The 24,727-nt window shown below is 40.8% G+C and overlaps 1 protein-coding gene across 5 annotated transcripts in view; it reads right to left on the bottom strand.

Annotated features, from left to right (window-relative positions):
- Positions 1-24,727, bottom strand: part of TTC8 (tetratricopeptide repeat domain 8) — a 66,357-nt gene that overhangs the window by 16,423 nt on the left and 25,207 nt on the right. For all 5 annotated transcript variants that reach the window (XM_074956095.1, XM_074956091.1, XM_074956093.1 and 2 more), the window contains 3 exons: positions 14,476-14,520; positions 3,998-4,083; positions 1,917-2,004 (listed from right to left, as the gene is read on the bottom strand). In XM_074956095.1, coding sequence (XP_074812196.1) covers positions 1,917-2,004; positions 3,998-4,083; positions 14,476-14,520 — 219 coding nt within the window. The remainder of the gene's footprint in view (positions 1-1,916; positions 2,005-3,997; positions 4,084-14,475; positions 14,521-24,727) is intronic.

The raw sequence follows: 24,727 nt of genomic DNA, 5'->3' as shown, positions 1-24,727 counted from the left end.
GACATATTGTGTTCTTCTGGTGCTAACAGCAAGTGCTGAAGGTTGCCCCTTCTGGAGAGCTGGGAACCTCCTAGTTCTCTGGTGTAAAAGTCCCATTTCCAGCTCTGTAGTCGTGAAATAGTATGACTCCTTGAAGTTCTTGACTTGTACAAACAATTCCCTATTTCTTATTCCCCTTCCCCTGTCCTTTGGCCTTAAACCAATGTTTCTCAAAGCATGGAGGAGGAAGGTCTCAGGATTAGCCAGATGGATATGCAGAAAACTCTTAGTTTTTCACAAGTCTCAGCTTTCAAGTTTTTTTTTTTTAATTAAATCTCTACTTGTTATGGTGATTAAAATGTGACTAGGATGTAGCTGATACTGATGTCTGTCTGATTTTGCAGAGAGCCTGAAACAATACCTCTCCGATATGAACTGCCCCATTCTTTCCAGTGGCTGCTAACCCAGATGCTAATTCACTACTCAACGCACACAGGAAGCATCATACAATAAAAAGCTATACATATACTCTGAGTAATCACTTATTTTAGGGAGGCCTTTAATAGCTGTACTGAAAAAGCAGGAGGGGAAATAGGTTTCCCTCTCGTGGGGGTGGTGTGTCAGCTTTCCAAAGTCTGGGGAAATGCTGCTTTATGGTACATCTTTACTGCAATCAGATGAATAACTGCAGCACATGTAGACATATTAGAGTTAGCGTTAATCTAGCTAGCTCAAATAACAAAGGTAGTGAAGCCGTGGCAGCAGGGACTAGTCACTAGAATAGGCTTGCAAAGCCCATGCAGCCACGGCTTCATTGCTATTATTATTCAAGCTCCTAGATAAAAGATACCCTGGGAGCTTGTTTATATGGTCAGTTACTTCACAGCAAGCCAGGATATAAAGCTGTCACATGCCAACTGGCCATGTGGACCCTGTTACCATGTACTAAAAGTTCTGTAGTGTGCTTTGACACAGGCTTGCTGCCCACAAACTGTGTGGACAAGTCCTTAGACGCAAGTTTCCTGGAGCAGGCCGATCTCTTCTTGAATGTCTGGAAAAAATGTTTAGAACCTCATGTGCACTACCATAAACAACAATTTTGGTGTTTGAGCGGTGATGTTGGTTCTTCAAGTGTTTTGCATATCTTTGTTATGATACAACTTTGTCAATTTCAAGGTCTTTCTGACTGCTACGGATAAATTCCTTTTGATGTCAGTTGAAAAACCAGTTTTTAGATCCATCTAGTCACCCTTACTGGTTTATTTCATTGGTCTCCTAAGAAATCAGATAGCTACACATTAAATACTACAACTCTGATCATTCCTTATCTGTATAGTCCTGATTAGGATTTGTTGGCGGAGAGAACATAAGGCAGAAGAAGATGGTGTCTTTGATGGTGTCCAGTACTTAAACTATGCTCTTGCTTTTGTACACAGTTCTGCTAATCACAAATTATCAAATCCAAGTAGAGGGCATACTCTGAAGTACATGAATGCTTGAGCCTGTGGCAACAACAATTTAGTGAGACTTCTGTTTTCAGTACTGACTTGTATTTCCCACACCATTCATCACCATTTTGATATTAAAGAACTGGAGTAAGACAAGTTGTGGGGAAAAATGTACAGACAAAAAAAGCTCATAAATAATCCTCTAAAATAAAGCCTTATTCTCACAAAACTTTAAAATGTTATAGAATGGAAGTCTGAAAAATAACTTGTTCTATTTGTGTCAGTTCTGCTGTTTAAGTTAATTGCATTCTGAAAAGATTGGTTTATTTTAATACATTTTAAAATGGATTTGAAAAGCTACACAATCTGAAAAATGTATCAAGTTGGATAGTCCCAGCTCAGCTGCCCCCTGGATTTTCATGTATAAATGAGAATTTCAAGTTATTCTAAAGCAGGCAGATTTAATTTGATTTGAGAATATCTACTTACTTTTGCTAAATACAGTATTGTATCTACCATGTCTTGCTGCTTGAGAGCTGATTTAAATTGTTTTTCTGCTTCACGGTACAATCCTAACCTAAGAGATAATAGATACATACAGAAAGTTCTTTATTCAACAATAATGTAACTTATTCAAACAAAGCACTATCCACTAAAAACAAATAAAAAGCTCATTAACGTGCCAAAAGTAACGTGGGGGTGGGTGGGGTGTAAAAAATCATGCATCTGCTAAAAGAAAATCCAGGTTCAAAAGTTAGGAAATGCCAGAATTGCCTACAAATTTGTAACCTTAATTCAGCCCCCTTGTGCATGTGCACTGAAAGTCTTTTGATCACATACTATTTTTTCCACAAGATTCCTGCCTCATTCAGTATGCAGGATGGATCTCCTCTGGGAGTAAATCAGGATCGTGTATTGAAAGGAACCTGTCTTTAGGACCCCAGCTTCATTTATTCCAGAAGTTGGAATGTGTGTAGTGAATGAGCTGGGGACAGCAGGAAGAGAAAGAATGGTCTCATCATTAAGGCAGTCAAATGCTGCCTGGGGAAATGGGTTCTATCCCTGTCTCTGCCACAGAATCCCTATATAATACTAGGCAAGTCACTTAAACCAAACTTTTCAGAGGTTGTCACTATGTATTCCTGACTTTCTGGGTGCCTGCCTGCAGTCTCACTGGAGAAATGGTGAGCACTCACAGCTGCAACAGAAGTCAACAGGTGCTGAGCTTTGAACACATAAAGTACTGTACAATGAAATCTCAGGTCCTAGGTGTCTCAAATTGGGCACCCAAAATTTGTGGATCCTTTTGACTTTAATCTGTGTTTCAGTTCCCATCTGTAAAATGGGGATAATATCCTTCATCTCACAATGTGCAGTGAAAATAAATCCATTAATGTTTGTGACACACTCAGTCTGACTCAACATTTGGCAGTCAAACTTCTGACAAACTGGTGGTTAGAAATTTGAAATATAATTTTGGAACTTCCTCAGAAAAGTTCTGCAACCAAGAGATGTGATTAAGTCAGCCCACCTCTGTGGAAGGAGAACATGTTTAAAATTTGTCAAAGTTATAAGCAACTGGAAACAGGGTCTTATACTAGGAAGTTTTGAGCAACTTTAATAATAGGTGTTATCAACCCTGCATACAATTGAGACAAACACAAGGAGGAAGCTCCAGTGCTCAAAATATTGGAGCCTCGACATTATCTCAGATTGTGGGACAAGGTCTGCTCATTTTTTCATTAATACTCCCAAACTGTAGTCTTCCTCATTAATTGAATATATATTGTACTAGCCTCCTTATTTGAAAGATAAACCATTTTATCTAAATTATGAGTAAAGCTCAAACCCTGCTTCACCAGAAAATGCCAATTTGTCTATGTTTTCCAGAAATGGACTGGCTCCACTGAATTTCTGGTGATACCTGGGCAGGGTTCTGGATGGCACCGTGCCTGCAATGCAGGCTTCAGGCCAGCTCACTTGGTGGGCTGCTGGGAACAACATGGCTTCCAGGTTTGATGGCTCCATGGAAGCCGCACCATATGGGCTGCGTCGGAGCCAGGTGCCCAGGGGTTCACAGATTCCCTACCATAGAACCAGGAGCCCGGATATGCCTCAGCTAGAGTAGGGCCTGTTTCCATCTCTGCAGCAGGAACCCTGGGAGTCCAAGCTCCAATGCTGCTGGCTCAGCCATCTGTCTCAGGGCTTCTAGGCTCCCAGCTTCACATGAGTCCATTGGGTGCTCCCAGAATCAATTTTGTTTCAAAATATTCTAAATGAAATGCTTTGATTATTTCAAAATTATTTTTTTTATTTCCCTTCTAGGAAATTTCCATTTTTTTTGGTTTCAAAATGGAACAATTTTTGGAATTTCCTGTAAAACAAAAATTCCAACTTTGACCAGCTCTAATTTTATTATATTGCCATCCCTTAACTACTTACTATACGAACACCTCTTACTACTACACAATTTGACCTTGAGGCTTAGGAAATACTGTACAATTATAAGAAACTAAAGTTCATGTTCCTCAGATCACAATCAATCACTAAAGAATACAAAAATGACTTACCTATAGTAGCATTTCCCAATTTGGACTTTCCACCACCAGTCTTTGTACTGTGCATGCTCTGTGGCAAGTGCTGCTAAATCTAAAGCCTTTAAAAAAAATACACAAACACACACCCACACCTTAAAACTGGCATTTCCAGGTTTCAACAAAGAACACTGACGAAAAATACAAGACAAAGAACAGCAAAATCTAAAAATATTGAATAAAATGCTTTGGTACATGCAGACATTGTTTTTACATATAGACTACGGAAGGATTATTACTTTATTTCTATGAAGATTGAATCATAAAGTGTTTGAAAGGATTATAGCAGGATGTAATCATACATGCTTTTTAACAGTTATATATAATGCAAAAGAGGTACTAGAGAACACATTTAACGAGACTGCAGAGACAATGTAAGGTATTCCATAAGTCTAAGCATACACATTTTTCATGTTTCCCATCATCCATGGGGGAAATTTACTAAAAGTGGCTTCAACTTTTTTTTTTTAAAGAAAAATTGCCGAGGTACTTCTGCTTGAAATAGTGTACAAATTATCTTGGTTTTGGTAATATCAGGCCTTTTCCACCTGGATCACTTGAGCACAGTGCACTTTCAAGTGTGTGCAGTGGTAAACACTGCTTTCCTTGGTCTTCTGTTTCCCATAACACAGGAAATGAGTATGGGGGAAAAAATGGGAAGGCTTCTCTCCCTTCTAATCCTCCACAATCAGGGATGTTTGAAAGGTAGGTATGCTATTCAACACACTTTGCTTGAACAGGGACCATTGGAAGGGTCATATTTAAACAGAATAAAAATCAGAAAGAAGCTCTAGTTTATCTTTTTTTCTTTAATTTCTGATTTCAGGTGATGGCATATTGTGCTGAAAGAATCAGTCTTTACTGTATTGAAAGGGGCGATCAGCAGGTTATCTCAGGTGCTTATATATGAATGCACAAAGCCTTGGAAACAAGCAGTGAGAACTGGAGGTCCTGGTGATGTCAGGGAATTATGACATGATTGGAATAACAGAGACTTGGTGGGATCACTCACATGACTGGAGTACTGTCATGGATGGTTATAAACTGTTCAGGAAGGACAGGCAGGGCAGAAAAGGTGGGGGAGTAGCACTGTATGTAAGGGAGCAGTATGACTGCTCAGAGCTCCGGTACGAAACTGCAGAAAAACCTGAGTGTCTCTGGATTAAGTTTAGAAGTGTGAGTAACAAGAGTGATGTAGTGGTGGGAGTCTGCTATAGACCACCGGACCAGGGGGATGAGGTGGATGAGGCTTTCTTCCGGCAACTCGCAGAAGCTACTAGATTGCACACCCTGGTTCTCATGGGTGACTTTAATTTTCCTGATATTTGCTGGGAGAGCAATACAGCGGTGCACAGACAATCCAGGAAGTTTTTGGAAAGCGTAGGGGACAATTTCCTGGTGCAAGTGCTAGACGAGCCAACTGGGGGGGGAGCTTTTCTTGACCTGCTGCTCACAAACAGGGAAGAATTAGTGGGGGAAGCAAAAGTGGATGGGAATCTGGGAGGCAGTGACCATGAGTTGGTTGAGTTCAGGATCCTGACACAGGGAAGAAAGGTAAGCAGCAGGATACGGACCCTGGACTTCAGGAAAGCAGACTTCGACTCCCTCAGGGAGCGGATGGGTAGGATCCCCTGGGGGACTAACATGAAGGGGAAAGGAGTCCAGGAGAGCTGGCTGTGTTTCAGGGAATCCCTGTTGAGGTTACAGGGACAAACCATCCCGATGAGTCGAAAGAATAGTAAATATGGCAGGCGACCAGCTTGGCTTAATGGTGAAATCCTAGCGGATCTTAAACATAAAAAAGAAGCTTACAAGAAGTGGAAGGTTGGACATATGACCAGGGAAGAGTATAAAACTATTGCTCGGGCATGTAGGAAAGATATCAGGAGGGCCAAATCGCACCTGGAGCTGCAGCTAGCAAGAGATGTCAAGAGTAACAAGAAGGGTTTCTTCAGGTATGTTGGCAACAAGAAGAAAGCCAAGGAAAGTGTGGGCCCCTTACTGAATGAGGGAGGCAACCTAGTGACAGAGGATGTGGAAAAAGCTGATGTGCTCAATGCTTTTTTTGCCTCTGTCTTCACTAACAAGGACAGCTCCCAGACTGCTGCACTGGGCATTGCAACATGGGGAGTAGATGGCCAGCCCTCTGTGGAGAAAGAGGTGGTTAGGGACTATTTAGAAAAGCTGGACGTGCACAAGTCCATGGGGCCGGACGAGTTGCATCCGAGAGTGCTAAAGGAATTGGCGGATGTGATTGCAGAGCCATTGGCCATTATCTTTGAAAACTCGTGGCGAACGGGGGAAGTCCCAGATGACTGGAAAAAGGCTAATGTAGTGCCAATCTTTAAAAAAGGGAAGAAGGAGGATCCTGGGAACTACAGGCCAGTCAGCTTCACCTCAGTCCCCGGAAAAATCATGGAGCAGGTCCTCAAGGAATCAATCCTGAAGCACTTACACGAGAGGAAAGTGATCAGGAACAGTCAGCATGGATTCACCAAGGGAAGGTCATGCCTGACTAATCTAATCGCCTTCTATGATGAGATTACTGATTCTGTGGATGAAGGGAAAGCAGTGGATGTATTGTTTCTTGACTTTAGCAAAGCTTTTGACACAGTCTCCCACAGTATTCTTGTCAGCAAGTTAAAGAAGTATGGGCTGGATGAATGTACTATAAGGTGGGTAGAAAGTTGGCTAGATTGTCGGGCTCAACGGGTAGTGATCAATGGCTCCATGTCTAGTTGGCAGCTGGTGTCAAGTGGAGTGCCCCAGGGGTCGGTCCTGGGGCCGGTTTTGTTCAATATCTTCATAAATGATCTGGAGGATGGTGTGGATTGCACTCTCAGCAAATTTGCGGATGATACTAAACTTGGAGGAGTGGTAGATACGCTGGAGGGCAGAGATAGGATACAGAGGGACCTAGACAAATTGGAGGATTGGGCCAAAAGAAACCTGATGAGGTTCAATAAGGATAAGTGCAGGGTCCTGCACTTAGGACGGAAAAACCCAATGCACAGCTACAGACTAGGGACCGAATGGCTAGGCAGCAGTTCTGCGGAAAAGGACCTAGGGGTTACAGTGGACGAGAAGCTGGATATGAGTCAGCAGTGTGCCCTTGTTGCCAAGAAGGCCAATGGCATTTTGGGATGTATAAGTAGGGGCATAGCGAGCAGATCAAGGGAAGTGATCGTTCCCCTCTATTCAACATTGGTGAGGGCTCATCTGGAGTACTGTGTCCAGTTTTGGGCCCCACATTTACAAGAAGGATGTGGATAAATTGGAGAGAGTCCAGCGAAGGGCAACAAAAATGATTAGGGGTCTGGAACACATGACTTATGAGGAGAGGCTGAGGGAACTGGGATTGTTTAATCTGCAGAAGAGAAGAATGAGGGGGGATTTGATAGCTGCTTTCAACTACCTGAGAGGTGGTTCCAGAGAGGATGGTTCTAGACTATTCTCAGTGGTAGAAGAGGACAGGACGAGGAGTAATGGTCTCAAGTTGCAGTGGGGGAGGTTTAGGTTGGATATTAGAAAAAACTTTTTCACTAGGAGGGTGGTGAAAAACTGGAATGCGTTACCTAGGGAGGTGGTAGAATCTCCTTCCTTGGAAGTTTTTAAGGTCAGGCTTGACAAAGTCTTGGCTGGGATGATTTGATTGGGGATTGGTCCTGCTTTGAGCAGGGGGTTGGACTAGATGACCTCCTGAGGTCCCTTCCAACCCTGAGATTCTATGATTCTATGAAAGGCTATAAAACATACAAGCTGCAGAATTGTTTGAAATTCCATTTTCCATCATAAAATAAGATGTCAGAGTAAAAGCTACACTTCCATTATAGCAGTTTCACCAGAAACAGTCTAAAAAGCTTTTAAACAAAATGTTATGAAAATAGACATACATGGCCATGAAGCTCAGAATTTACTTGATTTCTTCATAATTATTTCACAGAACCACAGAAATGGAAGACTCCTATTAGAGTAGCTAAACTAGGGGCCAGTAGAGAACTGTTTCTTAGGTATGTGTTTTGTTTTGTGTGTGTGTGGTTTTTGTTTTGTTGTATTTTTACAGTAAACTAGTTAAGTTCTTGTGTATACAATTCAGAAAAAACTGATAGCTGTATATCTGAAATGCCAATATTAGGTTGACCAAGTGCCAAGTGTTTCTGGGTTTTTATTCCCAGTTGCTTGCTCCTACAGCTAGCACAATTAGGTCTGCTTTAAAGACAGTAGGCCAGATCTTCAGCTGGTGTGAAATTGTCATAGCTGCATTGACTTGAACAAAGCTACAACAATTCACACAAGTTGAGGACCTGTCCCAGCATATTTAATTCAGGGCTTATCTACACTGCGAAGTAGTCGACAAAACTTTTGTCTTTCACAGGTACTTAAAAAAGCCCCCCCCCCCCCCCCCCGTGAAAGACAAAAGTTTTGCCAACGCAAGTGGCAGTGTGAACATGGCTTTGTCGGCAGGCGTGCTCTCCTGTCGACAAAGCTAACGCCGCTTGCGGGGTGGAAGTATTTTGTTAGCAAAAGTGCCAATAAAGTACTGAAAAAGAGTGTTTACACAGGCTGACTTTTAGCGACAAGGCTGTATCAACACAACCTTGTCGCTAAATGCAACGTGGTGTAGACAAGCTCTATTAGAAAGAGTCTTGCTTTGTGTAATCCTTCAGAAAACTAAGGAAACATATTGATCAAATCCTGGAATCTTTAGTCTCAGTGGTGCTATGCATGGATCTAGTTGTTCAGAGTTCATTTCAGGTTTGGGGCTTCATTTCATACCGATGTGAATGATATTTACCATGTATAAAATTGTTTGCCTTCCGTTAGGATCTTGGCTTCTTTGTAGTTCAATGGGGAGGGGCAGAAAACTATAAGTTTGCTTCATTAGCAAACAGCAGTATGAAAAATGAAATCACCTTAGTTATACCAATGTAAAAAAACTCAAAGTTCACTAACTGAAGCCACTTTAACGGGGGAAAAAAGCACAGATTTAAAATTTTGGAAGACAGTTAAGACTGAAACCTCCCCTAATTTGTGTTTGTTTATTGGGGTACATAAAATGACAAATTACATGCCTGCTCACAATGTATTTGAAATAGGTATTACAATGAGAAAAGGCCAAAATGCAATCAATGCATGTGAAGAGAAATGTCCTGAGGGTATTTTGGTGACAAGCATAGCAACTACAGTGGATGTTAATGTTCTTTGCCTTAATAATTAAAAAAAAAATGCAATTATAAAAATAGAACATAGTGTGCTTTCCTTCACCCACCCAGTGTGCTTTGCTGCGTGTTGGCAAATACCAAGGCAACACTATGGGCTGGGATTATTAACCAGTATACAGTATATTTGCTGCTGTTCCTTAAGACAAATTGTAAAGAGAGCATCACTAAACTTTCAAGCATGTCAGATTCTAGTGTTCCACTCTTTGGTTGAAATGAGCTCAGCAGAAGATGAACAATTTCTGAGCAAAGCTTTTAAATTGTCCCATTGTCACTGACATTTAGCCCACAGAGTTTAGTCCACAAAATGAAAATCAAGAATAGTTCAGTGTCTAAAGAGAGTCAGTTATTGATGAATGATCCCAAAAGAAAATAAGAGTGAACAGCAATAATGGAGGAATAATTTCCTCTCAAAACAGGTATTTATTTTTCCTTAAGTAAAATAAAGGGATACTGCAGGGATCAGCAACCTTTGGCATGCGGCCCACAGCCCCCACTGATCTGGAGCGGTGAACCGCAGCCAGTGGGAGCTGTGATCCACCAAACCTGCAGACGTGGCAGGTAAACAAACCGGTGGGCCGCGTGCCAAAGGTTGCCAATCCCTAGGATACTGGATGCATTTTTTAAAAAAGTATTAAATACTGTATTAAAGAAATACTGTGCTTTCCTGTATTCCTATCTCAAAAACTGGATTTTTTCTGTATTTGCTATTAATGTAGATAAAATACTTTATATTGTGTATGTTTAATCAAATCTGCATACAACTGTACAATCATATTCTTTAATAGAAATTGATAAGGAACTCAACAGTACTTAAAGGAGTGGTTGAGAACTAAATGGAGGTGAAAAAAAGGCTTAAGGCTTGTTTATTAAATTTATACTGCAGAAGACAACAGTGCAAGTCCCTCAAGATGGGCAAAATGAGAGCAAAGATCCCCTTTCTCTACTAATAACTTTCCATCTTATTTGTAAATATTTGATATCTTTTTTGGATGTGATTACAAGTTTGGCTGGTAAAAGTAATAATGTTGATGTAATATACTTAGACTTCTGTAAGAGATCTGACTTGGTACCGCATGACATTTTGATTAAAAAATCTAAAAAGATACATAATTAACATGACATACAGTAAATGGATTAAAAGCTGTCTAACTGATAAATCTCAATGTAGTTGTAAACAGGATATCATCTTTGAAAACGTGTTTTTAGTGAGGGCCAGTAAGGATCAGTTCTTGGCCCTATGCTATTTAACATTTTTGTTAAAGACCTGGAAGAAAACATAAAATCATCACTGATAAAGTCTGCAGATGACACAAAAATTAGGGGAGTGGAAAATGATATAGATACAGAGTAATTTGGATTGCATGGTAAACTGGGCATAAGGAAATAATATGCTTTTTAATAAGGCTAAATGTATACATGTAGGAACAAAGAATGGTAGGCACAGTGACAGGGGTGTCCATGCCACACCAGCACTGATGGGGTTAAGGTGTCTCAGAAGGGGCCAATTAACCATATAGGCTGCACCTTGCGGAATGCCAAGGACTGATAAAGGCTAATTGAAGATGAAATCCAGCTGAGCAGGGGCAGGCTGAGCTTGTATAAAGCCAGGAAGTTTGCAGCAGAAGGGGGCTGTAGGGAGGGAGTCCACACTCATCTTCTGGACTCAGAGAGCTGGGCTGGGCTGGGGGAGACCCAGGAAGGAGCAAAAGCCCTGGTATTCTAGCCCTTCAGGAAGGGTTCACCCAGAGGAGTTGCAGGAAGAAAGCCTGTGGAATGCAGAGAAAGAAGAGGCTGAGGGAAAGAGCAGCAAAGGCAGAGATTTTGTAGAGCCTGGCTGCTGATTACAGGGTGTCTGGGCTAAAACCCAGAGTAGCGGGCAGGCCTGGGTTCCCCTACCAACCACTGGGAAAGTGGCATAGACTTGGAATTGGCATGGAGGACTGCCTGTGACAGCATCTGGACAGACTGTCCAGAGGGACTTTGATACCTTGGAAAGGGAAAATGATAGAGGGACCTAGATGGAGGCCAAGTCATGGAGAGAGTACTCCTGAGTCCTGGAGAGCAAGAGGGACGCCAGGGCAAGTGAGCAACAGAAGAGGGTGCTAGACTGGATGAGAGCTAATCCCCAGACCCAACCAGAAGGAGGTACCCTAACAGTGAGTAAAACTCTGCTTACACAACAGGGGACCCTATCCTGGGAAGCAATGACTCCAGAAAATATATTGGGGGATTATGGTGGATAATCAGCTGAATATGAGTTCCCAGTGTGACACTGGGGCCAAAAGGGCTATTGTGATTCTTTGATGCATAAACAGGGGAATCTCAAATAGAGGCTATTTTAACTGTTTTTGGCAAAGATGTGACGGTTGCTGGAATACTACTTCCAGTTCTCATATCAACAATTCAAGGATGTTGATAAATTGGAGGGGATTCAGAGAAAAGCTACAAGATTGATTACAGAACTAGAAAAAAAGCCTTATAGCGACAGACACAAAGCGCTCAATCATTCAGATTAACAAACAGAAGGTTAATGGGTGACTTGATTATAGTCTGTAGGTACCTACATGGAGAACATGTATTTGATCATGGGCTAACAGAGTAACATGATCCAATGGCTGGATCTGGAAGCTAGACAGATTCCTATTGGAAATGTGGTATAAATTTATAACAGAGTAATTAATAATTGGAACAATTTAGTAAGGGTTGTGGTGGACTCTCCATCACTGGCAATCTTAAAATCAAGATTGGATTTTTTTTTCTAAAAAATAAGCTGTAGGAATTATTTTGAGGCAGTTCTGTGTCCTGTGTTTTATACAGGAGATGGACTAGATGATCCCCACATTCTCTTCTAGCCTTTGACTTAATCTATGAAATCACATTAGGAAGCATTTATCACAACCTGTGAATTGACTCTTGGAGTTCACCCACAGCCTCAGAATTAGTTCTACAGCCAACTGTAGACAAGATGCAGAGCTAGTCTGTTCTGTCCCCTCCCACATTCATGGACAGGTTGGGAGTGCGGTTTTCCCTGACTTGAGTTCATAGCCAACTACAGGAACTGCTCTCCCTGATCCTGGTGCAGGAAACTTGACTGGACAGTGGCTCTTCAAGCTTTCTGGTCCTCCTCTTCTCCCACCCAGAGGGCAGCTTCTTAGGTCTTGGGACCACTAGTCTCCACGCCTCATCCCTTTCCAAAAGAGTCATCTTAGGCTGCAAGGATACCCCAGCCCTTCATTACTGAATGACTAAGAGTGCCTGACCCAGGGAGAGGTGGGTGGGTGAATGAGTGAAGTGACTGGGATGAACAGGTGAGTAAGGAGTGAAATGAATTGACTTGAAGGAGAGAGTTGGGTTTTTTGTTCATTTGTGTGGCTTTTTTTTAACTGAGATGAAGTAATGGGAGAACTTGTTAAGGGGGTTTGAGAAGGAGGGAGAGACTAAATATGGAGGAATGAGGGTAAAGGGGAGAAGGGAGATGGAAATGGAAGTGCATGAGAAGAAACTGCAAATAGGAGGAAAAGAAGAAGAGCAAATGAAAGGAAGATCAAGGGAGCTGAATATTAAAATTAAAAGTTGGATGTTTAAAATATAGTACCATAAGTACAACCAATGCTGTATACTGAGCCACAAGTATTTCCTATAAGAGCTTAGAAAGTAAAGATCAGTTACTGATATCTCTCTGTGCCAAAACTGAAATGTCTGTGGATTCTGTATAGGGACTCCAAAATACTACTACCACAAGATTTCTGAAATGTTACATATTGCCTGGGCTCTATGAATTTGCCAGTCCAGCCCTGGAGATCCTGCTGTTAATATCACTGAAATAGTTCAGTGATGTATTTTCACTTTCATTTGGTATTCATTTCATGTTAACATGTCTAAGTGATTTCATACCATGTAAGCCCTTTGTCACTGGTGGTCTAGAGTTCCTCTTGGTAAACAATATGTATTTTCATTGTTGGTGGCATCAGAAAAAATCCCACTTCCATGGTGTCAAAGTAGATGAGTAGCAATTAACATGTTACACATTCTGTTTCTTTCTGACACTGACTGAATTTCAGTATATTAGCATCCAAAATATAACCAATCATATCAAGAGAGGCCTGTGCAATCAAGCTGGCAGACAGCATATGATTGACATAATTTAGTGCCAGATTAAACAATTCATAGCATTTTATCTGAAAACGATTCTGATCTACATCCACAGAAGCCATGTTTTTTCTGGTAATTGTTGTTTCACTAGTTGAAAACAGTCAAAATGGCATCATGGAAAAATTAAATTTCTAAATTGCTTCATCTTCAGCCCCCTGCACGCACCCCTTCCTCAACACATCCTTACGTGTTGCAGAAAAGCCAATAAATGCTTAATGAGCCATGTAAAATTGATCTAAACTTTTTTGTTACTCCAAGCACAACCTACCAGATATTATGGTGGTGAATGTGCCAGAAATACTTTGTATGTTATAATTTTTATATCTTACTCATCCAGCAAAACACACTTCACCTGTGTGAGCTGGTAAGAAAAAACTTGCAAGTCTGGCTTACATTACTTTTAAAGAGTTAAACAGGTACACAAATTTAACTGTGACTGTAAAATATAGTAGAAAACTGTGGCTATGTCTATACTTGAGCTAAAGGTGAGATTCCCAGCACACACAGACTTACCCATGGTAGCTCTGTCAGTAATTTACCTGATTTTAAGTTCAATCCATTATTACTAACTATAGTATTATCCCATATACCATTCCAAACAATTCTCCCTCACTCTTAGTCTGCATCTACACTTGGAAGAAGGGGTGTGATATCCAGCTTGTATAGATATACCCACACTAGTTTGAGCTAGTGCACTAAAAATAGCAGTGTAGCTAGGGTTGCATGGACAGTGCTGCTTGGGCTAGCTGCCGAAGTACATACCCACGGCGTCCGGGCAGGTACATACTTGGGGCAGCTTGCCTGAGCCACCACTTGTGCAACCCTAGCTACACTGCTATTTTTAGTGCACTAGCTCCGCTTGAGGTAGTGCGGGTATGTGCTATTTTGACTTCTGAAAATAAAGGCATTAACATTTTAGTATCTGACTTTTTTCATATTTGTAAAAATTTTCTTAAAGCTGCAATTTTTCTATCCTAAGAACTAAAGTAACACTAGAAGCCTTAGTTCAGCTGAAAGCTGACAGACATGACAGAATAAGACTTAGTACAAGTAAACATCTATTTTGTATAGATTACTTACATTCTTAACGTCATTTTCATGGTGAAAAATGTATTCGAACAATGCCTATCAGAAGAACATTTAAGATATTATCATGTTTGAAGAAAAACATTAATACCTTATATAATAAACACTGTGGGTTCTCAGAACGTAATAATCCCCAATTACTACTCTAAAATAGCAAACAGTTACACAACTCTACTGAAACATGAAATGGACTTCGAGTTAGATAAGCAAAATCTACTGGTGTACCGTGTTGCCACGAGACAATTATTTTTACATTCATAGTACAGTATATGAAATTACTAGGGTTGTCTATAATATTTGGTTTTTAACCCCCCCCCCCCTTTTTTTGAAGTGTCTAATCTAGAAGTGAAAGTGACATTGTGGGGTTTCCATAAGTAGAGGGACTATAAACATGAAAGACCTTGATCCTGCAAAGACTTCCGTACATCCTTAATTTTATACACTGAGTACGCTGGAAGTCAATGGAATTTAAGCATAGGCATATGTCTTAAGGACCAGGGCTCAAATTTGTTCAGTTTACGAGTGAAAAATGGCTCTTCTAAAGTTTGACACTTCATATTCAACCATTCTGGAATCTGAAAATCCAGATTTATTTTTTCTCCACGTTTGCACATCATTAGTAAAAAGTTTGCCAAGTTTCAGATGCAGAATCAAGTCTCTGGATACACAATCCAGAAGAGAATGCATCTCAATCTCTACAGCTCTGTTGACTCTGCAGTACTAATAAATATAGATATATTATGGTCAGAAAAATAAACAGTCAAGACTGAATATACAGAGGGAAAAGATTGCTTGAGGGAGAGGAAAAAGTTCTGATTTTTTACAGACATTTTTCTGACCTGAATTGAATTTTAAAGTGAATTTAATGCTGGTGAAAGATATTGGGTTGACCACAATGGAGACTGAAGTCCTCTGTTTATTTACAGAACTGATAGCGCGCACACACTAACACTGCAAAGTCACCTACCATGAAACCTGATATAATATTACTCAGGTACCAATCTTCCTTCTGATCTTATTTATTTTAAAAATATAATTTCCAAAAAATCATTTTTCTAACTGCTGGATGCCAGCAGTGACCAGCTGTTAGTTATTCTGTACACTTCAAACTCGGAGTTAAATTATTAAGTCTATGATCAGACATCCAAAATGACACACAATGAGGCAGAGGCTTCAAAATTTAACAATCCCATCAGAACAAGACTTTTAGGGAGTGGGATTTCCTCTACCAAAAACAATTTTTATGAATGACTTCTAGAAAAATCAGTTTGGAAGAGGAAAGGGGGGGATTTAAGTCCAGAATAAATAAGTTCGTTTTTTTTATTTTGACATTAGGCATGGTCAAGAAAATTCTGACAAGTGTAAAAATAAATCCATAACTTTTTAAAAATGGCCATGATCAACATACGAAAAACCTGCTAATAGGAAACTTTCTAAGACTAAGCTCTTATTGCTTGAAATCTATTTTACAAGAACCTCAGTGATGTTGAATGTTAAAGCCCTCAGCCTTAAAGTAACAGGAGAAGGAAGGGTTTTACAAATTCCAGATCTTAATCACTGCAGAAGAGGATACCATTTCCGTAAATTCAAGTTAGTCAAATATAGACTATAGGTTTCCTTGGGAGGGGAAAAAGTGCCCTGTTTGTCCAAGATATCAAGCCTCTTCAGAACCCCAAACTGAGAACTAACAAGCCTCCCAGGGCCTTCCATGACTGATTTGCTAACTTCCTTTCCCTTAGAAAAAATTCTTAAACGATTAACCCTGTGGAAATTAAAGAATTGCTAATGACTTGTCATGGCCGATGGGAAAAGACTCAACTTACTTTCTCCTCCTACTTTTGACTAGAGAGGGATACCTCTAACTCCAAAAGGAAGCAAAGAATATATTCAGAAACTCCATGGTATCTTCCAGTGCCTTGTCTTAGGCTTTTATCCCAAATACTAGAGACTTATCAATATCAATTCTTTATCAACAAACAGCTAGCAGAAGAAAAGCCAAATTATTGGTGGTAATGAAGAAAATTCTGAATCTTATGTGTTCAGATGCAACAGTATGAGGTGTGTTATTGCAGTAGCATCCAAAGTTCCCAGTCTGGCTTGGGTCCAATTTGTGCTAGAAACTGTATCAATAAATAGTTTGATAATTTGTCAGTTGGCAACTGGTTTGGACTCCCAAAAAATCCTTGACAAAGCCCAGCAGAAGAGACAGCTAAGGAAATAAGTAGCCATTTTGCCTCTCATCATATCTAAGACACAACACACAGTTAAGAATAAACATTCAATATTTATCCTGGCAAAAATTTCATAGGGAACCTTGTGGCATCCCACTATTAGGACTAAGTAGTGAGGTGGCAAAATATGCAGATGACTATTTATTTATGTTCTTCAAGACTGTGAAGAACACTGAAACCTGACCAACCTAGGTGAACAGGCAAACTGATGGCAGATGAAATTAAGTTCTGATAAATGCAACACAAAGCACCCTGGAGGGAATAATTTGAACTACTCACATCTTAGTGGGTTCTAAATTTAATTGAAACAAATCAGAAAAAGATCTGGGTATCACCTAAACAAAGCTCAATGTCGTCTTCTGCTCAATATAGAGCAGTGGTCAAAAAAAAAGGTAAATAAATTTAAGATGTATAAGGAATGGGAAGATGAACACTGAAAATGCTATTATATAAATCCAATAGTATGCCCTCCCCTGCAATACAGAGTTTGGTTCTAGTTACCCTATCAAATAAATAAATAAAATAAAAGCAAAGTGGGGCTTCAGAAATGGGCAAAGAGAATGATTAGAGGCATGGGAAAAAAACATTCTATAGAAAGGTGATTAAGAGCAAACATGGTAAGAGATATATAAATTAATTAATGGTATAGAAAAGGTAGATAAGTCACTAATTATCTCCTCTCATAATACAAAACAAGGAAACATTCAATGAAAGTGAAAAGTACCATACCTAAAACTGAAAAGTAAACATTTTCTTGTATGATTGGCCTGTGATATTCCCCCAAGATGATATTGAGGCCTAAAATGTAACAGGATTAAGTAAGATTGGACACGTGTATATGGATAAGAATATTTAGAATGTCAATAAAAAAAGAGGACTTGTGGCACCTTGGAGACTAACAAATTTATCTGAGCATAAGCTTTCGTGAGCTACAGCTCACTTCATCGGATGCATTCAGTGGAAAATACAGTGGGGAGATTTATATACACAGAGAACATGAAACAATGAGCGATCAGGTAAGGTGAACTATTACCAGCAGGAGAGCTGGGGTGGGGGAGAACCTTTTGTAGTGATAATCAAGGTGGGCCATTTCCAGCACTTGACTGCTGGTAATAGCTCACCTTACCTGATCACTCTCCTTACAGTGTGTATGGTAACACCCATTGTTTCATGTTCTCTGTGTATATAAATCTCCCCACTGTATTTTCCACTGAATGCATCCGATGAAGTGAGCTGTAGCTCACGAAAGCTTATGCTCAAATAAATTGGTTAGTCTCTAAGGTGCCACAAGTCCTCCTTTTCTTTTTGTGGATACAGACTAACACGGCTGCTACTCTGAAACCTAGAATTTCAATAGTAAATCTTCCTTTAAAAACAAATTTTGAAAGGGATATAAATCCTCCTGCTTTACAACACAAATCAACCTCTAGGTAATGAAAATTAGAAGGAACCTTTCCTTGTATACAGTTAAGGAATACTCTGTCTCCTATATAAAGAAAAGGAGTACTTGTGGCATCTTAGAGACTAACCAATTTATTTGAGCATAAGCTTTTGTGAGCTACAGCTCACTTCATTGGATGCATACTGTGGAAAATACAGAAGATGTTTTTATACACACAAACCATGAAAAAATGGGTGTTTATCACTACAAAAGGTTCTCTCTCCCCCCACCCTACTCTTTTGTAGTGATAAACACCCATTTTTTCATGGTTTGTGTGTATAAAAACATCTTCTGTATTTTCCACAGTATGCATCCAATGAAGTGAGCTGTAGCTCACAAAAGCTTATGCTCAAATAAATTGGTTAGTCTCTAAGGTGCCACAAGTACTCCTTTTCTTTTTGCGAATACTGATTAACACAGCTGTTACTCTGAAATCTGTCTCCTATATGGCTTCTTGCATCTTACTCTGAAATCAGAGGGGTAGCCGTGTTAGTCTGTATCCACAAAAACAAAGAGGAGTCCGGTAGCACCTTAAAGAGTAACAGATTTATTTGGGCATAAGATTTCATGGGTAAAAAACCCACTTCTTCAGATCCATACATCTGAAGAAATGGTTTTTTTTTTACCCACAAAAGCTTATGCCCAAATACATTTGTTAGTCTTGAGGAGTCTGGTGGCACCTTAGTTTTTTACTCAGAAATAATTGCTGCTGGCCACTGTTGGAAAGAGGATATGGGATTAGATGGACTATATGGTGTAGTATGGCCATTCCTATATTTTAAAACACATAAGAAGACATGGTCCATGCCATGAAAAGTTTATAATTTTAAAGTGAGTTTCACAAACAAAGGAGAGAAGGGGAAATATAGGGAGGGCAAGCATAAGGTTGCATAAGAATGGCTATACTGGGTCAGACCAAAGGTCCATCTAGCCCAGTATCCTGTCTTCCAACAGTGACCAATGCCAGCTGCCCCAGAAGGACTGAACAAAACAGGTAATCACTGAGTGTTCCATCCCGTCGCCCATTCCCAGTTTCTGGCAAACAGAGGCCAGGTACACCATCCCTGCACGTCCCAGCTAACAGCCATTGATGGACCTATTCTCCATGAACTTATCTAGTTCTTTTTGAACCCTATTATAGTCTTGGCCTTCATAACATCCTCTGGCAAGGAGTTCCACAGGTTCACTGCGCATTGTGTGGTGAAATACTTCCTTTTGTTTGTTTTAAACCTGCTGCCTATTAATTTCATTTGGTGACCCCTAGTTCTTGTGTTATGAGAAGTAGTCAACAACGCTTCCTTATTTACTTTCTCCACACCAGTCATGATTTTGTAGACCTCTCTCATATCCCACTTTAGTTCTCTTTTTCCAAGCTGAAAAGTCCCAATCTTAATCTCTCCTCATACAGAAGCCGTTCCAAACCCCTAATCATTTCTTTTCTGAATCTTTTCCAATTCCAATAGATCTCTTTTGAGATGGGGCGACCACATCTGCACGCAGTATTCAAGATGTGGGGCATACCATGGATTTACATAGAGGCAATATATTTTCTGTTTTATTATCTATCCCTTTCTTAATGATGCCCAACATTCTGTTCACTTTTTTGACTGCTGCTGCACATTGGGTGGATGTTTTCAGAGAACTATCCAGAATGACTCCAAGATCTTTCTTGAGTGGTAACAGCTAATTTAGACCCATTATTTTATATGTATAGTTTGTGGTTGTTTTCTCATGTGCACTACTTTGTATTTATAAACATACAATTTCATCTGCCATTTTGTTGCCCAGTCACCCAGTTTTGTGAGATCCTTTTGTAGCTCTTTGCAGTCTGCTTGGGACTTAACTATCTTAGTAATTTTGTATCGTGCAAATTTTGCCACCTCACTGTTTACTCCTTTTTCCAGAACATTTAAGAATGTTGAACAGGACTGGTCCCAGTACAGACCCCTGGGGGACATCATTATTTACTTCTCTCCATTCTGAAAACAGAAAATTTATTCCTACCCTCTTTTATCCAGTTACCAATCCATGAGAAGACTTTCCCTCATATCCCATGATAGCTTACTTTGCTTAAAAGCCTTTGGTGAGGGACCTTGTAAAAGGCTTTCTGAAAATCTAAGTATAGTATATCCAATGGATCCCCCTTGTCAACATGCTTGTTTGCCTCCTCAAAGAATTCAAGTAGATTTGTGAGGCATGATTTCCCTTTACAAAAACCATATTGACTCTTCCCCAACAAATTATGATCATCTAGGGGTGTCTCAACTTTGTTCTTTACTATAGGTTCAACCAGTTTGTCCAGTACTGAAGTCAGGCTTACGGGCCTGTAATTGCCAGGATCATCTCTGGAGTCCTTTCTAAAAACTGGCTTCACATTAGCTATCCTCCAGTCATTTGGTATAGAAGCAGATTTAAGTGATAGGTTACAAACTACAGTTAGTAGTTCTGCAATTTCACATTTGAGTTTCTTCAGAACTCTTGAGTGAATACCATCCGGTCCTGGTGACTTATTACTGTTTACTTCAGGGGTTTTCACAATACATTTTTTGATGGCCTCAGAGTGTGCCCACCAACTCTTGCTGGTGGCCGCTATGACAATTTTTCTTTAGGAAAAATAAATATACATGTCCAAATCATTATAATTTATTTATATAGGTTTTTTGTTTGCAGACTCAATAATAAAAATAATGTACAGTTCTCTATTCTTTACTGGACCTAAACTGAATAGAAACACAAATAAGGTGCTTTTCACATTCTTGTCTTTTTTTGTTGTTTGTTTTTATTTTTGGTTGCCTTTTTAAAAAGACTTGCTAGCTAGAAAGTCTGCTGCTGCGAAAAGTAATATTGGTATGTTTGTTAATATCACTTTTCATAGCAAACTTCCTAGCTAGCTGGGAGGCTGTGAAAGGTAATATTAACAACTGTACAAATATCAATTTTCACAGCAGACTTACTCAGCCCTGGCAAGCAGGGGACAAAGCCTGGATGGGGAAGTGGGTAGGGAGACAGTGGGGGGGCCAGGGGCAATGGGGGGGGCAGTGAACCCAGGGTCCAGGGCTGGAGCCTGCCACCACACAGCTGGAGCCCAGGGCTGGAGGAGGCTGTGGGGGCCAGGGACAATGGTGGGGTTGAGCCCAGAGCTGGCACCTGCCACCGTGTGACTGGGGTCCAGGGCCAGAGCCCAAAGTCCCATGACTGGAGCCTGCCACCCGCCGCCCTAGGCTGAAGCCCGAAACCCAACCGTCACCACCCCCGGGAAGGTGGGAAACTCATTGGCTGCATGCTCATCCGGCGTTTGTGGCTCCAGATGGGGGGAGGGCCCAACCCCTTCTGGTGGTCCTGGGGGAGAGGTACTGCTTTGCATCCCTGCCCCAGTCACTGCCCAGGAGGCTGTGGCTGCAAGAAAAGCCCCTGGTGGCTGCATGCGCCATGGTGGCAGCATTTGAGAAATGCTTTTTTAGTTTATCAATTTGTTCCAAAACCACCTCTGACACCTCAATCTGGTACAGTTCCTCAGATTTGTCACCTAAAAAGAAGGGCTCAGGTTTGGGAATCTCCCTCACATCTTCAGCCATGAAGACTGATGCAAAGAATTAATTTAATTTCTCCGTAACGGCCTTATCATCCTTGAGTGTTTCTTTAGCATCTTGTTTCAGAGTAGCAGTCGTGTTAGTCCGTATTCGCAAAAAGAAAAGGAGTACTTGTGGCACCTTAGAGACTAACAAATTTATTTGAGCATAAGCTTTCGTGAGCTACAGCTCACTTCATTGGATGCATTCAGTGGAAAAAGCATCTTGATCGTCCAGTGGCCCCACTGGTTGTTCAGCAGGCTTCCTGCTTCTGATGTACTTACAATTTCTTTTGCTATTACTTTTTGAGTCTTTGGATAGCTGTTCTTCAAATTATTTTTTGGCTTTCCTAATTACATTTTTACACTTCATTTGCCAGAGTTTATGCTCTGTTCTATTTTCCTCACTAGGATTTAACTTCCATTTTTTTAAAGGATGCCTTTTTGTCTCTCATTACTTCTTTTACTTTGTTTAGTCACGGTGGCACTTTTTTGGTTCTCTTACTATGTTTTTTTAATTTGGGGTATACATTTAATTGAGCCTCTATTATGGTGTCTTTAAAAAGTTTCCATGCAGCTTGCAGGGATTTCACTTTTGGCACTGTACCTTTTAATTTCTGTTTAACTAACTTCCTCATTTTTGTGTAGTCCCCCTTTCTGAAATTAAATGCTACAGTGTTAGGCTGCTGTGGTGTTTTCCCCACCACAGGGATGTTTAAATTTAATCATATTATGGTCACCATTACAGAGCAGTCCAGCTATAGTCACACCTTGGACCAGATCCTGTGCTCCGCTTAGAACTAAATCAAGAATTGCCTCTCCTCTTATGGGTTCCAGGACTAGCTGCTCCAAGAAGCAGTCATTTAAGGTGTCAAGAAATGTCTCTGCATCTCGTCCTGAGGTGCTATGTATGCAGTCAATATGGGGATAGTTGAAATCCCCCATTATTACTGTGTGCTTTTTGTTTTGTATGTTAGCCTTCCTAATCTCCCTGAGCATTATCACTAATGACGAATAGTAATCTCTCAGTCTCACTATCACTATCCTGGTCAGGTGGTCGGTAATATATCCCTACTGCTATATTCTTATTATTAGAGCATGGAATTACTATCTATAGAGATTCTATGATACAGTTTGGTTCATTTAACATTTTTACTTCATAGTTACACAGCTCTGTGAACTTAGTGGTTGAGATTTATTATCTCTTTGCACGTTGGAGAGGTGATAGCACAGAGAGTTTTACAGCTTTAAGCAACAATCCTTAACACAAAATGAAATGAGGATCTTAAAACTTCATCATGCTTTGGCTTTAGACTCAATGCTGTCTTCTCCTTAAAAAATTGTAAAATCCATAAAGCTGCACATTTTAACTCGTCTTACTTTCTGTAAGAAATATTAATGTCATATTACGTTAGCTTTCTAACATTGATAATTGTACTTGCTCCTTGTGGATGTGTCTAGTAAGATTCATTAGCCTAAGCCCCTTCTGAGCTGAAAGTGATGATTCACTTCAGCTTTTGAAAAAATGCTAAGTTTTCAAGACCGATGCTGTTTAAAAAATGTACGCATGTGTTTGCATGCGTGGATGTGGATCACAAACTAAATATGAGTCGTCAATGTAATGCTGTTGCAAAAATAGCAAACATCATTCTGGAATGTACTAGCAGGAGAGTTGTAAGCAAGACACAAATTATTCTTCCACTCTACTCAGCACGGAGAAGGCCTCCACTAGAGTATTGTGTCCAGTTCTGGATATCACACTTTAGGAAAGATGTGAACAGATTGGAGAAAGTCCAGAGGAGAGCAACAAAAATCAAAGGTCTAGAAAACATGACTTATGAGGAAAGACAAAAAAAACCTGGGTTTGTTTCTTCTAGAGAAGAAGACTGAAGGGGGACATAATAATATTCAAGTACGTAAAAGCTTGTTCTAAAGAGAAGGGTAATAAACTGTTCTTTGACTATTGAGGATAGGACAAGAAGTAATGGGCTTTAATTGCAGCAAGGGAGAATTAGATATTATGAAAAACTTTCTAATGGTAAGGGGAGTTAGTTAATCATTGAACAATTTACCTAGGCAGGTTGTAAAATCTCAATCAGAAGATTTTAAAAACAGGTTAGACAAACACCTCTTGAGGTGGTCTAGACAATACTTAACCCTGCCTCAGTGCAGGTATTGAAATAATGACCTACTGAGAACCCTTCCAGTCCTACATTTCTTACTCCTGGGAGAATTCTGCGCCACCGTGCATGCGCAGAATTTAGGTCCCCTACAGATTTTCTTTACTCCTCAGAAAAATGACTCTGAGGGGAAAGCAAAGGGAAGCCACAAGAGCGGTCATGTGTCCCTTCCCAGAAGCATGTTTTGGGTGCCCAGGGCAGCTGGCAGTTAGGTAAATCACTATGGGGCAGGACTGGGGAAGACCTGGCTAGTGGTTTCTACCATGCACCGGGCTCAGCTGCTAGTCCTGGCTGGGCTGGGGAGGACGGGACTTCCTCTTCCCCTGCACAGCATCCAGGGCTGTGTCAGACTCACCCCCAGATTTTTCCCCTGGCTGTAGGAAGCTCTGAAAATTCTCCCCTCCCTCGTGCTTCCTGCACCCATAGCTCCTCAGCTGCAGGAGGAGGAATCACTGTACAGGGAGCTGCTCCCCCATCCGCCCAACCCCTTTGCATCCAGATCCCCTCAAACCCTCACAGCTCCCTGCTGCACCTGAACCGCCCTGATGAGCCACCTGTACCTGGATGCCCACCCTACCGAGCCCCAACCAGCTGCACCTGGATCCCCATCCCACTGAGCCCTACTTCCCCAGCATCTGGATCCCCCACATTGAGCCCTCCACACCCAGACTCCCCCCCACCCTCCCGAACTACCTTCACCTTGACCCCCCTGAAGAGTCCCATTACCGTTGCACCCAGAACCCTCCAAGGCCCTGTGCATCCAGATCCCCCACTGAGCCATCCGCACACAGATTGCCCCCAAAAGAACCCTCTCAACCCACATTTG

The sequence above is a fragment of the Natator depressus genome, chromosome 6 (genome assembly GCF_965152275.1).
Source record: "Natator depressus isolate rNatDep1 chromosome 6, rNatDep2.hap1, whole genome shotgun sequence".
NCBI classification, from domain to species: domain Eukaryota; kingdom Metazoa; phylum Chordata; order Testudines; family Cheloniidae; genus Natator; species Natator depressus.
Note: the sequence above shows the minus strand (reverse complement) of the source record. Positions and strands in the feature narration are given on the sequence as shown.